General features: G+C 40.6%; 2 protein-coding genes across 3 annotated transcripts; both read right to left on the reverse strand.

Moving 5' to 3' along the window:
- Nucleotides 1–450: 450 nt before the first annotated feature.
- On the reverse strand, nt 451–4,086 carry isg20 (interferon stimulated exonuclease gene). Of its 2 annotated transcripts, none has more exons than XM_037108230.1 (4): nt 3,951–4,086; nt 2,266–2,925; nt 1,689–1,889; nt 451–1,381 (listed from the first exon to the last, which is right to left on the reverse strand). In XM_037108230.1, the coding sequence occupies exons 2-4, from the start codon at nt 2,890–2,892 to the stop codon at nt 1,181–1,183; spliced, it is 1,029 nt and encodes a 342-aa protein (XP_036964125.1). In that variant the 5' UTR covers nt 2,893–2,925; nt 3,951–4,086; the 3' UTR covers nt 451–1,180. The 2 variants fall into 2 exon arrangements, with proteins under 2 accessions (XP_036964125.1, XP_036964126.1); XM_037108231.1 differs by lacking the exon at nt 3,951–4,086 and having other exon boundaries at nt 2,266–2,584; nt 2,706–2,848.
- A 1,616-nt stretch (nt 4,087–5,702) lies between these two features.
- On the reverse strand, nt 5,703–12,979 carry pdia3 (protein disulfide isomerase family A, member 3). The gene is made up of 13 exons (XM_037106483.1): nt 12,660–12,979; nt 11,530–11,608; nt 11,314–11,431; nt 11,085–11,192; nt 10,781–10,910; nt 10,488–10,604; nt 8,975–9,100; nt 8,647–8,829; nt 8,013–8,121; nt 7,326–7,454; nt 6,851–6,930; nt 6,447–6,504; nt 5,703–6,358 (listed from the first exon to the last, which is right to left on the reverse strand). The coding sequence occupies exons 1-13, from the start codon at nt 12,791–12,793 to the stop codon at nt 6,236–6,238; spliced, it is 1,494 nt and encodes a 497-aa protein (XP_036962378.1). The 5' UTR covers nt 12,794–12,979; the 3' UTR covers nt 5,703–6,235.
- Between the last annotated feature and the right edge of the window lie 1,619 nt (nt 12,980–14,598).

Genomic DNA, 14,598 nt, shown 5'->3' on the forward strand with positions numbered 1-14,598 from the left:
TAATCTATCTAGTTTTTGAAAATAAAATTATCCTGATATCACAAATGAATCACTATTGCTTCACTTTTTTTTTTTTTTTACACTTTACTTCATACTATTTCTGACAGTTGATCTACTCATACATATGTTAAACCATAGCACTCTTGAACTTTGTTAGAACTACATGCACGACCCTTTGACATGTTTTAACTTTAGGGTTTTGTTTATTTTTGCATGTGTATATAGATCTTAATAACATGTTTTAATAGAATTGCAAGTCTTCAAACTTTTTCAAAGCAAAAAAAAAAATTACAAAGTTCTCTCAGCAGCACTATGCCACAAACTGTAACTTAGGTTGGCAGCATCTGCGAAGGTTAGGTGAGGTTAAACCAGAGCAAATCCATTTTAAAGTCATAACAGGCACAAAAAGGAAAAACTTTGTTAATGTTATTCAATGAAAGCACAAAGTGATAAAGTTTCAATTAAATATGCCATTTTATTGGGACATTTAAGAGCAGCTTACAATGAGAGGTAATTAAATAACACCATTACAACTAGACATAACTGTTAAAACATTAAGGCCACATAAACATGGAGGCAACTGCAAAAACATTTTAAAAAGTGTAACTTCCACTTTGAGTGCGCTTATGGCAGCCACTTCCCTTCCACATTATTTATGGTCTTCTATGAACAGAAGACATTTTATAAAGCAATATCAACTGAAAAATACAGCTGCACTTTCCAAAACAGCTGTATCTGTGGCCCATGTCCTCTTAATAGTTAACCTTTTTACCTTTCAAGTAAGAGCAGATAAAGTTGGAGAACTCCAAACACCGCATTTCATAACCTCAAAACTTTAAAAGCACCAATGTCACCCTATAAATATTATCAAGTTAGCCTGATAACTTAGAGACTCTGCAAGCAAACATCACAGCAAAAAAATATGCTGTTGAGCACTCAAACCATGTTTAACATGTTTTAAAGTAAGTCAACAAGTGTTTTCATTTAAGCAATAATGTTCTTTTATCCAAAGTGACACAGTACATCTCCTTGTGCGAGACAATGCCAATAATTTTATATTACCCACCAAAAACGCATTTACTTCTTACAATACTCTCTCTCTCTCACACATTGTTTATAGTTTTCTGTACTGTAGTTCTGAGGTATTTTCCACTAAATGTGCCACATGTCATAAACACTCTTATTGGCTGTCAGCTATGACATCGTCTGGCCAGTACTCGTCCTGCATGTAGTGGTTTGAGGAGGCGAAGCTCGGCTCATGTGGGGCGTCGTCGGCCCTCAGCTTGTTCTGCAGCTCCTGCTCCCACTCGCCCTCCACCAGCTTGTAGAGGTCGAGGGCAGCCTGAGCATCCTCCACCGAGCAGTGACCTCTCCTCCCCGTCTGGACAGGGAAACAAAGACAGGGTCAGTGTAACACACATCATAAACATGCTGACAGCAGACTTCAAAAACAGATAAAAGTGTAGTTATGTGTAAATATTATAAGGAAAGGAAGTCAAAATTTGATAGGAATGATTTAAGACACGTCAGGGCATTTCACAGTAGAAAATGGTCGTCTCAGCGCCCTCTGGTGGGCAAACATCATGATACTTTATTTTCATGACTCCCTTCGGACAAAAGATGACTGCAAAACAAATTAAATTTATAAATTATAAGTCTGGATACGTTTCTGACTGTCAATGTCTCACCTGTATCGTCCTGTTGAGCAGTTTACTGGCCAGGATTTTCAGGGAGGGGCAACGTTCGCGGGGGAATCCAGCCAATCGACTGAGGAGACGCGTGGTACTCGTGTCCCTGACCATGTGACCTGGATGGAGCATGTCCAACGCCTCAAAGTCATTGTAAATGGAGTGGCCGATGACCACTTTGCCCTCAAGTATGCTGAGGATCTACAGGTAAGAAGCCACAGAAGTGCATTAGAGGAGAGAACTATCTGACTTGACTGCTAAAACCGCTTCGACGTGAAGTGGAGCCCTGTAATCTAAAATGTAGAGACAACAATACAGGCATTTTAAACACAGGCAGTATTTCTCTGATTCATTTCTCATCAGGAGGATTTGGACTCTCATGTGCTACCCATTTACAACTGAACTACAGCTTCAGCTTTTATCAACAATACATCACATTTCTGTACTTTTCCCCTGAGGGGCTGATAGCTTTTCAAAGCTCAATATGGAGCAAAGTGACGGCTCATGCTTTGGAAAGGAGGATATACTTAAAGAATCATTAGATAGAGCTTAGATCCAAAAGCGAAGTGGGTCTCACCTCTTCCCTGGCCTGAGTGAACGGCATGGCGTTCTGCAGGTGATGCCTCCGGATGCCACTCCAGCGAGTCCTGTAGTCTGTGACTGTCTGGCATGGTTGGACATATTTATCATACAATACGTTGCCATGATAGTCCAGGATGCTACAGCGGGCCAGCTCGCTGCAGCGTCCCCCAGGCCCAGTCCCCACCATCTCACAGTCCAACGCCACCACCATGGTTGAGCGGAGGCAGGGTGAGCTCCGACCGCTGGCTGGAGGACTCGCCTCCGAGCAGAAACCACTGTCCACCTCCCAGCTGTCCCTGAGTGCTGTGGCTAAGCTGTGGTGGTCAGAGAATCCAGGTTTAGATATGTCAGCACCCTTGTTCTCAGGGTACAGAGTACTTTGACTCTCCTGGTCTGAATTGCTCAATTTTGTTTTTTTGCCAAGTGTATTTGTACCAAGTGGTTCACTGTGGTTGTCTGTTAATTTCCTCTTCATGTTTGGGAACCTGATCTTTTGCTGGCATTTCTTCCTTACTTTTGTGTTCTCCATGACTCGAAGCATCTGGGATTTTTTGCACAGATACCGATAGTTGCTGAGGAGCCCCCAAGAGGAAGCTTTATTCTTTTTTGACGGCTTTGCCATCACCAACCACCGAAACCAGCCACTGCGACATTACTAAGGAAATAAAAAAACAAAAACAGCCAGATTAACACTAGGAAAGAAATTCTGTAGGATGAAAGTAATACGCAGGATTTTATTTTTCTGACAGATACACATTTTCCTCTGGGGCGGTGGCATAACCTTGGTTCTTATCTCACTGTGGCCAATTAAGCAGACTGACATGCGTTATAGTCTAAAGAAACTTTTTTTTTTAACAGCCCACATAAGATCTCCCTGAGGTGGCCATACAGAAGTATCACTGACTTTAAGGGGAAGGGGATTGACAGCAACACACGAGGACACAACTACCGGTCTAACTGTCTTGTGACCTCATTAATTTAAATTTAATCAGTATGGTTAAAGTATGGTAAGTATGGTTATTAATTATTATTAGTTATTATTTTTTGAAAAAGATATTAGGCGTAAAATGAGGGATGATGAATGCCGTTCTGTCTTGCAGAGAATGGCACCAAACTCCATTCAAAATTCAGGCAGTTTAATGTTCCTCCGTTTCTCCATGAATGCTACTAACTGCCTAACATTTATTTTAATTCTGGCTCCACATCAGTGATAAATTCGCTCATCTGTAACACTAATATCACTCGTACATTCAGCCATATCAGATTTAAACACCGGTGAGTGATTGAGTTGATCGTTCAGGCCGTGATTGGCGTTGTATTGATCAACTGTCGTTACGAAAGCTTACAATCAAAGATCTTGGTCAGTTGTATTCAATCCGACGACCACTGGCCCATATGTGTTTGCAAATGGCGCAGACTTGTGTTTTAAGAGTTGTCAAACCGAGTCAGTACCTCCGACAAACAACAACTGCCAGATATTTCAAAGGAGTTTGGCGTTACGTTCTGCTACAACTGACATTGCTAGCTTGTGCAGCTATAAAAGCGACGTCAAACAAAGACACAAAACATCAAAGACACATTTCCTCGACGAAAAATACACTAAAAGACCAACGCTAACGTGTAATCATGTTGGCGAAAACTAAAGCAAACATAAAACAGATGAAATCATTTCAGCATTACCTTCTGATGCAGCACGTGTGCAGTCTGAACATGCCTGGACAAGATCCATCTGCTCCACATCTGATTGGCCCTTTCTCTTCTTCGTTGGTTCGGTGAATGGAAGCGTTTTACCGCCAAATACCTGCGGAGTCGCCGTCTACTGGTTGGATGTGTTATCGCCAAAAATAATTCTGTTTCACAAGTGCAACTTTTTCATCAGTCCAACAATACAGATTGTGTGGACGATTTATAAGAGAGTGATGACATGAAAGCCGTTAAATAAATCTCGAGGTTCATAAAAATATATATGAAGCTCAGCCCAATTCTTAGCTGCACAAGGAACTGTCAAGTTAAAAGTTCGAAATTTGGAATAAAAGTGGCACTCGTGTGGTGCGTGCTAGTGTTTCAAATGTGCCGAACGTATCCTGGACCTCTGTGGTTGGATCACCAAACGCCTTCATTACTCTAAATGGTGCGAAATGTAAGGACTAGCCATGTGTCAGATTCGTACTCCAAACCAACAGGGGCAGCATATGACCGGAGTAGCTGTTAAGTGCTGATAACTGTTACTGTGTCTCCATTCAGGGTCTGCATCCTTCGGAGGCCGCATCTGAAGGCCAATTACGTCACAATGTGTGAAGAGGCTGTCCCAATTCGAAGGCTCCTCCAAATACAGCTCACAAATGTGGCCCTCTTTTCCCTCTTTTTGGAGGATGCACCAAAGGTCTCTCCAAAGGACTCACCTTCAAAGACTGCATAGCCCAGGTCCATCAAAGGATGCAGACCCTGAATTGAGACACAGCATGTAGCTGCCCCTTAGATAGTTAGCTCAGTAAGCTGTGCAGCTAGCTGTTCAGACTGGGAGCACAGGGACCAGGACGCTGTTCACAGCGCTAGCACAGGGACTTAAAATTCTTACATATTGCCCCTTTAAAGGAAAGAAAAGCCCTCTAGCGACTTACTGGGGTACATACAGTTTAAACAGGAAGTACTCATGCATAGTTAGTTTTTTTAAACCCTTGTGTTTAAACTCTTGTATGGTTATATATCTGTCTTCTATTAAAAAAACAATATATCCATTGTTTTTAGATCTGGGGGGCCTCCTGTCCTGCATGTTTTAGATGATTCTCTGCTCCATCTGCCTGATTCAAATGAGCAGCTTGTCATCAAGCTCTGCCATGACAGACTTGTTCATCTTCTTTTAGAATGGCAAGATTTGACAAAAGTAATTGTAATTTTATGTTTTGTTTTGTTTTGATCACTAAAATAAGTACTATATATGTACAGAAGTACAGGGGAAAAACAACGCAAGTTTTCCGTCAAAAATGTGGCTAAACTAAAACATTTCAGAAACTGGAGTGCAGTAAAAAATGCTCTTGTCCATTTAGTCAAATTCATCTGAAATGTATCATGTACCTTAACGTATTGATTATATATTTTTCTATAATCTTTTGACTGGAGTATCTCATTTTTTTCCTCTTTGTTTGTGTAATGATTTACAGACCAAAGCAAAATCACTTATTTGCACACGTATGACAAAAACAAAATGAATTTGTCAATTGCCAAAACAATTCTCATGAACTCTAATTAACTAAATAATTCCTGAATTAATTTTACCAGAAAGGAGAAAAAAAATCATCTAAAATAAGAAAATATTTTTATTTAGTGCTTTGTCTCTTGAACACTAAATGCAATCACTTAATACAATATTTGAAATTAATCTGAAATGTAAAAAAAAAAAATCAAAAAAAATCAAAAAAAATCAGCCAACAGTATGATAAAACATTTTTATCCATGAATGACATCATACAGTTCCTTTTGGTTTTGTGGGCCTTTTTATTTTCACAATCCTTCCAAATGTACAAAAACAAAGACGTGTTACAAAAACAAAAAGAGAAAAAAAAAAGGAATTCACCATTACCATTATCCCCTGTGACGACAACAACAAAAACCAACAGATGACTGGAGACTGCTGTCAAACCAAGGTGCATCAGCCTGAGGTGTGGTAGACAGACCAGGGGAAATAAACATCTCAACTTTTTGAAAAGCTGTCCCCTCTTCTCTAAAAATTTGTTTTAGTTTTTAAACATCGGGCAGGCCCTGGCCACCACCCCTCCACCGTCCACAGTTTTCCCAGAGCAGCGGAGGACCTAAAAGGGAGCGCCGCATCTTTTCGACTTGGCTTCAGAGCATTCGGTAGTTCACTAAGAGAGTGGAATATAATTTAGTTCTTTCTTTGCATGGATTTCCCCAATCCTCCTCCTCCTCCTGTTGTGGGTGGGATGTTGAGTTCCTGTATGGAGCTTTTATAGCTCATCGTCGCCGTCCCTCTTCTTCTTCTTCTTCTTCTTGGACTCCTCCTGCACTGCCAAGGGATTGGTGGCCTCTCTCTTCAAGTAGGAGATGAAGTCGCTCACCTCGCGACCCCCCTGAGACACAAAACGGTGAGAGGGGGATGATGAGCAGAGTGGATACAAGCAGGACGTCGTTTTAATGAACGCTCAAGCAGACACTCACCTCGTATTTCTTTGGGGTCATCTTACGTCCAGCAGGGGCAAAGTACAGTGTGGGGAAACTAGAAAAGCAAAAGATTCAGTGAGCAAGATGCCAAAAAAAACATAAAATTTACAGCCCAAACAACACTGGATTTTAAAGGTCAATACCAATATTTGGGTTAAAAAAAAACCCTATAACAATGTATTGGCTTGGCCCTTTTATCAGTCTACCTCTAAATAACTTCCCGTGAAATATAAAAACTAAATGAATTAGTAAATGGGAATTACATGACAAGGTTTATTTCTTCCTGATCGTAATTTGGAAGTAATGTGTGAGTGAAACTTGGTGTTACATTATTCATCGAGGCATTCTGAGATAGAGGGGAAGTGTGAATATTACATTATTATAAGTGACCCATGACTCACCCGCTGACTTCATATGGAGATGGCACATCATTGGCTGTGGCGTCCATCTTGGCAATGACAATGTTGGGATCCTCAGCAAGCTTTAAGACAAGAGGAGAGAAACAGTCAACTGTTTGCAAGCTAGTTCACAAAATCTACTACTAGAGAGTCTGTAAGTTGTGGTCTAATACAACTTTTGCTGAAAGCCAGTAAAACAATTGTCTTACACGCTGGTTTCTACCATTTTTAAAATTATTTTACCCTTAAAAATGTACAAAAATGAATTGAAAGACAACACCAGGTTCCGTAAGGTTTTCAACCTAAAATTTTTTGTGATCTTGTTGTATGTTTAAAAGTAAACACTTGAACTTCAAGCCCTCCTTTGATCAAGGTCATTAAAAAGCATTATTTTACAGCGTTACCTCAATCTGTTAAATATAGCAACAGTAGTAGATAAGACAGAAGCGTATTTATCGTTAGGAGTCTGTTCCCTCACCTTCTCCCCGAGCTCGTTGAATTTGGGCTCCAAGCTCTTGCAGTGTCCGCACCATGGAGCGTAGAACTCAATCAGCACGTCTTTGCTGTCGTCGTTGACGATGGAGTCGAAGTTCTCAGCCACCACGACCTGAGGACAAATGAAAGATGTCACAAGTTCATCATTATGGACTGATAACAGCTTTCAGACAAAAGTTTTAAACAATATAACTGCATTATGCTATTAATACATTATGAATGTGTACATAATAGTTGCTCAGTCAACTACAGTCTACATATGTACATCAGTCAACTGCCCGTTTCATTTTTACAACTCATTCACTAGCTTATTATCACAAGTACAATATCCACATTAATGCCTTATTTTTGGCGACTACTTGTTTGTTCTAATTTCTGAGCAAATTTTTTGTTGTATTTTAAGATTGACCAAGTTCAATTTAATGCACCCCTTACAAAAAAGGAGACACCCAAGAGTCTTGTCTACAGGAAACCTGAGGGTGTAATAAAGATCTGGCTGTAACAAAGGATCAGGTATTGTTTATATTCCATTAATCTCCATTCATTCAAGTTTTTACACAGTAGGAGTGTAAATATTACACATGAAATAGAAAAATGTAGGAGCAATACAAATACCACCACATAGTACATTATTAACAGAACATAAGAATCTTCTTTGAGGTTTCATTACCTTGACAGGTCCGTCGTTGCTCTCTGGAATGGGCTCTGATTTGAGGTAGCGCTTCAACTTGCCGTCAAAGTATTCCTGCAGGAAACGCTCCAGAGCTTTTCCATCACGTCTGTCACAAGAACAAAAAAGGAACTTCTTTAGAATAACCAGAAAACACAGGCAGAATCTACAAATATTCAAGTTTTCACTTGGATAAGAAGCCAGTAATCTGACTTTCATGTAGTTTTTCACTGCCCGCTTCTGCAGGCAAATGAAATAAGTCATACTGCATTTCTGTAAATTTGTTTGTCGTGCTGCTGAGCTCCTCTACAGATCGGTCTTGTACCACAACACCTAGGGAACTTGAATGACTGTTATAATAACGGTGAGATTGTCATTGGACATCATGAGCCCACACCCTCAGTACACTAGACAAGCATCTCCTCAATATGTGAAAGGGTGTTGATTGAGCCACTGAGTAATAACTCCCACAGGGACATCATTAGTTCAACACCCATCTAAAGTCAACAAGCTAGCAAAAGGGAGCATGTGTGTATAATTATGTCTTCCTCAATTTGTGTGCCACGTGTGGCAAATTTGGATGTTTGAAATGCACTTGTGGCAAATGACAAAATGACCATTTGACGTGACTCACGAGAACTCCTCAGCCATGACGTATTTGTCTCCCTTGGCAGTGCGGATGGCCACCAGAGGCAGTTCTCCTGAGCTGCCATCCAGGCCAAACTCGGACACGTCGTGGCTGAACGCAGCCTTGCTGGCAACGGCAAAGTTCAGCTTCTTGCCCTGATCCAGGAAGCTCTTGGCCACCTTCATCACCCTGTACAAAGCCACAAAGAACAAACATGGCTTGTGATTTTTCAATGTTTAAAAACACAAGAAGACTGAGATTTGAGCTCAGACTAAGGAAATCAACAGCCACTGTGTGAAGGTGAGGAACCCTGGAAGAGTTCAGAGACACTCACCTGTTCCTCCAGTAGTTGGAACCCTTGGGATTTTTGTCATAATCAACATCATAATAAGCCACCAGCACGTCTTTTCCCTTCAGCTGGTCTTTGTTGTCGTCTGTCATGTGGGGGCAGATTCCAAAGCTGAGATGGACAGAGAATATAAAAATTACAAATAAATTTAAAACAATCCATCATATTCTCCAGCCACATAATCCAACTATGCAGATGGTTAACAGCAGTGGAACATGCACTAGAATTTGGTTTTGATCAGATCAAACTCTTAGAAATATGCTGCACACACCGACATCCTGCAAACTTCGATCTCATGCAGATTGCCTAGACAAGAGGTTAGCTTCAAGAAAAGTGAAACATGCTGATAGGGACATCGGCATCACGTGGGCAAAAAAAAAGAAAGAAAAATACAGGTGACTCATCCGCCCGCTTTGTCACACAGCGGTTGGTGGGAACGCTGTTAAACCATATGTAGATGATATACGCACAAGTGCTGTATCTTTTGTTTCAGTTGCCTACATATGATACCTGCCTTCAAACTAGCAAAATGTACAAGTAAAAGCACTGATCCCCCAAAATATACAGATGACAGTGCCGAATGAATTCGGTTCATGTCACCAACTCCTAAAAATATTGAAAGATATGGAGACACCAGCTTCATAATGTTTTTTCAGTATCATCTAATGGGGCCCTTTAGAAGATAATGGAAGTTTTAAAAATAACACAGATAGTAGCACGTTAGAGGTTTCACACTCACACCCTTGTTGCATCACGTGTTTTTAAAAGGTTTTTAAGGGCCCATATCACACCACTCTTCACAATTTGACATTAAAATTTGAAGCTTAAGGTAATGATTAAGCGAACCATATACAATGAAGACTTGAGAGCAACATTTGCCATTTCTATTGAAAATAAATAGGTCAGTAATATCATTAACCTCCAAAAATGTCATGACACCAGATAACAGTTACTGCTGATCACAAGTACCAAACACAAATTGTTACAGCTCAGATGTATGCACTTCAACCTCTGTATGCGTTTCACTGTAAAGTCTGCGGAGTAACTAAAGTAACAAACTTAAGTTACTGTAGTGGAGTAAAAAGTACAATATCTGCCTCCAAAATTGAGGAGTGGAAATATAACGTAATAGAAAACAGAAATACTAAAGTTACTTCATCACTGGTTACTGGCACAATCATCTTTTAATGTAAATGTATACAAGTTTCAAATATGAGTTATCAGTCACCTGAATTACTAACAATCAGTCCTGAAAAACTTTATCGATTGATCGCTGCTTCTAGCTGAGCGACAGCTGACTGTGTTTGCAGAGTGCACGCCTCGCCTATTACACAAGGTCCTGTTGGCACCAGGCCTTGTATGTAAATATGTACAGTGACTATGCAAGATGACCAAGTTTTACCATTGTCAACTAGACCTACAAGTACCAAACATGTCTGCTGCTTAACTAGAGCTGCTGAATGCTAACTGGTGGGGGAAGGATGCAGATAAAACTCACATGTTGTCCTGGATGAACCTCTTGATTTTGTTGCTGGTGTATTTCTCATCGGTGAACTTCACGGAGCTGTCTTCAAACTTGTTGTTGAGTCGTGGTGGGCGGAACAGGATGACTCCCCTGTCGACCAAAAACAGGAAATGTCACTGTAGTCCTGCGGCACCAACAGCAGCTGTGTTAATAACATCAAATGTGTATGGAATCAAACTATTTGGCGTCTTTGCCAATATCTGCTCCCATGGGCTCGCATAAAAGCAAGAATGATGACTAAGCCAAAGGTGGAAAGAGCTACTTACTCTCCGTCAATGCCTTGGCTCTGGAGGAGAGCCTCAGAGTTGGTGTGGGCGAAGCGGTAGTTGTCTCTCAGGGCGCTGGCTGCCTTCAGGTACTCCGCCTGTGATGTGCTCTTGTCATCAGCAAAGAACCCTAAGAAGGAAAGACAAACCCTATTCAGATGGGGCTACAACAAACATGGTGCTGTTGTTTGTGGTTGTAACCAAAAAGGCTCAAGTTACCATCCAACGCTTATAGACGTTATTGTTGATCGACTTTTAATTTCACTCATTCACCTCATTTCTGTGTTAACAAACAGTAACTCACCAATAACACTTGCGTCTTGGTCTGCAATGAACTTCTGAAAGGCTGCGTCATCCTTGAGCTCTACAGAAGCTGGGCCAGCCTGCTTCTTGAGGAAGCTGACAATCCCATCTACAGAAAGCAAGAGCAAAGTAGAGGAAGAACACAGAGTGAAGACAGAGACAACCATGAGGTCACAGACATAAGTATTTGAGTATTTTTGTGGGTGTGAAATCACATCAGAGGCAAATACCTGCTGTTCTGGGACCATCATAGGGACCAGATTCTTCTCCATCCCTGAAGATCTTCAGGGTCGGATAGCCACTGACACCATATTTGCTGCATGTGTTGCTGTTGGATGTGCAGTCAACCTACGAGGAAAGAAAATCATTCACTTTCTGAAGAGGTCCAGAGTGCAGAGAGCCCCACTAAAGTGGACAAAGTTGAGCTTTGCTGCATTATGTAATACCTTGACCAGGGGGACACTGCCTTTCAGACGTGTGGCTGCTGCCTCATACTCAGGTGCTAACCGTTTACAATGGCCACACCTAATGGACAGAAGATATGATCAGTCAAACACAGACACAATTTACACTTCATCTGTAGTCAGGTTTCAGCTTGGCCAAGATCCTGAGGGAGGTCTAGTGATTTCGCCATTTGGAATTTGATACTTCTGACGTAATTCAGTAGGGTTTGTGAAAAAGTTTAGCCTGAGGGCAACAAACGTGATTCACAAGACTGAAAACTACTTTAACTTTAAATCTTTGCTGATAACTCCATTAATTGTTTGAGTCACAAATTGTGAGACAATGATACGAAATGTCCAGCACATCTCCCCAAAGCATGAGCTGGCATTCTAATACTGTCTGTCAGTGCAACAATCCAAAGCCAAAACTTATTTACGTTTAATTCATTATTTTCATAGAAATATGACGTTTTCGCTCTAGGTAGTATAAAGTGATCAACGTTTTAATAAAACCATCTCGGTTAACTTCTATATCTGTTCAAGTTTGGCACAGTGGAACCACGTCACAGCTCTTTTTGACCAATCAGAGGTGGACACCAAAACTTGCCCGGCCAATCAGAACGTTACAACAGTCAAAGGACAACCCCCTAACTTCCTCATAGCCCCATTCGTACGTAGTTTCCATTGAAAATCATTCAGAAAACTTATAAGTACAAGACAGACATAAGCGTCTTCATTATTTTTTTTCCCACTTTTAAGTTATATCTACTGTCAAATCGTGGGAGTCTTTGAATCACTGGTCTACTTCAATTAAAACTACTAGTACAGGTAGTTGGCTTACACCTTTCCGCTTCAAGCTATCATGCTAACGTTTGGTCACTAGCCAATAAACCTAAGACAATTGACACTTCCGTCTGTGTTAATGTTAGACGTAGACAGACGTGCAATGTTTAACATACACAACGAATGATAAACATAAAGAAACAATCGAGATGCATTCACAGTATTTTAAGTTCTGCAAGTGAATGGCAATTAGCTGGTCACCGCGAAGCAAGTAAGCTAGCGTTACGTTAGCTTTTTTAACGAACGTAGAGGTTTGACATAAACTGTGCTCATAACGTTTGAAGACTCACCAAGGGGCGAAAAATTCCACCAGAGCGAGGTCATGAGTTCCAATCTTGCTTTCGAAATCATCATCCCCGTAATCAAGCACATCACTGGCCCGGGAGAACCCAGCAAGAGCGGCCAAAAAGATCAGCCTCAACATTGCAGACCGCACTCGCTAAAAGTCGTCTTTACTTTTTGTTAAACAAAAAAAAAGTTTGAATTGCTAAATGTGTCCGTGATGGCCCCCTCTTCAGCGACGTAAAGCCCAGAGATGCAGGCTCATCCGACAGGGCCAAATGCAGACTAGTCGATAGAGAAAGAGAAAGGGATGGAGGCGGTGAAGATGTTCAGGCAGGCTGCGGGACCTCTCCTCCTAACCACAGTGTGGCAGCCTCCCATTGGTCCAATCCAGGCGTCACTCTACTTCTGTCAGCCAATGAGAAGTAAGCAAACGGGCCTTCTTCCTCTCAGACCCAATCACAACCCGACAAAATCAAAACCTCGCTCTCACACGCGGAAGTGCTTATGTTACTAGTTCACTGCTTGATGTCTTGGCTTTTTAATGAACTGCAAACAACTCCAAGTGTGTCGTTACAGCAAGTTGCAAGTGCTCAATCCATACGACTGAAATACAGTTGCAGTGAGAAACATGTATGAAAATGACCTTTTTCATATAGTATCAGGTATAGTAGGACAGGGTACAACTTTTATGTCACCAAGGAGCACTTTGACTCCTTTTAAACTTCAGCCAGTAATAATACATATAGAAAAGTACAGCAAAACAGAAAAGTAGACGCAGGACAAATCCAACAAACCAATAAATACTTCAATATCCCCATCAATTTAATCAGTCTAAATTGTACAAAAAAATTGAGAAGTTGATGCAGGTTAAAACTTGGATGACAATAGAGTGACCAACTTAGTATCGGATAATTTTCATTAGTGTTTTGTTTAGTCCAACCAACAGCTCAAAGATATTACGCACAGTCTATTATCATGTCAAAGCTGCAAAGTCTCACAACTGAGAAGTTGTTTTCAAATTGTTGTTTTAAAATGTTTTTTATGTGCGTGATTAATAGACCAATCGTTGCAGCTCTGGGTGGTAATGTAACTACTTGACCCCATTTCTACCCCAATTTTAAAACTGTTTTTAACTGCCTTTCAGATGAGTTGTTAAGTATTTTCAACCACTGCTTGTTCACAGGCACCTTCCCTCAAAGCCTGCCATGATCAGACCACTTCTCAAAAAAAATTCATCAGAATCCTCAGTTTTTAGTAACTACCTTTAGTAACTATCTGATGAGTTCCTCAGACACGAGTTTTCAGAGCCCGATTACATTTTGTAATCTTCCTTCAGGCAGCACAACATTTACTGTAGTTGTGATGCGCAAATGGTCAGTGTTCTTTCCACCGCTGGCTCAGATGTCAGAGGAAAGGTCACACACACACTCATCACCTTGTTGATCTGCCAGTTTTTACCATCATTGTGCTATGCACTGTACCTGTTGTGGAAACGCTAAAACCCCAGGATTAAGTGGGCTGGTGCCATTACTTATATAATGATAATTTAATAGAAATGTGTGTTATTATCTCTGTTGCTGTTATCTAAACTACTGGGAAGGTCAAACACTTAATAACAAACAGGTAAACATACTGCTGTCATGACAATAAAAATAGATAATTATGCTTTTAGATGATGAAAAACAAGCATAGTCTCTATCTTTTATGAGTAACACTGGATTTTCAACAGGCAATGCTGGCATCACATCACTGGTTACAGTAATTTATCCTGTAAATTTTGTACTGCTTAATGTAACTTAAGTATCAAGTGAAGTGAGATCTGCCTTACAACTAAATCTTCATACTCTGTCTTGAAAGAGGAGCTTTGTATCAAAATATTGCTTTAATACTTCTACTCTTTTCGTTCATATCATGCTCACATGATGCATTCCTAAATAATCTTAA

The sequence above is a fragment of the Acanthopagrus latus genome, chromosome 8 (genome assembly GCF_904848185.1).
Source record: "Acanthopagrus latus isolate v.2019 chromosome 8, fAcaLat1.1, whole genome shotgun sequence".
NCBI lineage: Eukaryota > Metazoa > Chordata > Actinopteri > Spariformes > Sparidae > Acanthopagrus > Acanthopagrus latus.

Bases quoted from the DNA above. Each gene is read 5' to 3' on its own strand.
- isg20 (XM_037108230.1), bottom strand. From the start codon at position 2,892: ATGGCAAAGCCGTCAAAAAAGAATAAAGCTTCCTCTTGGGGGCTCCTC. The intron at 1,890-2,265 runs GTGAGACCCACT...TCTTACCTGTAG, and splicing joins TCACTCAGGCCAGGGAAGAG to ATCCTCAGCATACTTGAGGG. The intron at 1,382-1,688 runs GTGAGACATTGA...TTCCCTGTCCAG, and splicing joins TGCTCAACAGGACGATACAG to ACGGGGAGGAGAGGTCACTG.
- pdia3 (XM_037106483.1), bottom strand. From the start codon at position 12,793: ATGTTGAGGCTGATCTTTTTGGCCGCTCTTGCTGGGTTCTCCCGGGCC. The intron at 11,193-11,313 runs GTATTTGCCTCT...TGCTTTCTGTAG, and splicing joins TGATGGTCCCAGAACAGCAG to ATGGGATTGTCAGCTTCCTC. The intron at 7,455-8,012 runs GTAATGAAACCT...ATTTGTCCTCAG, and splicing joins GCAACGACGGACCTGTCAAG to GTCGTGGTGGCTGAGAACTT.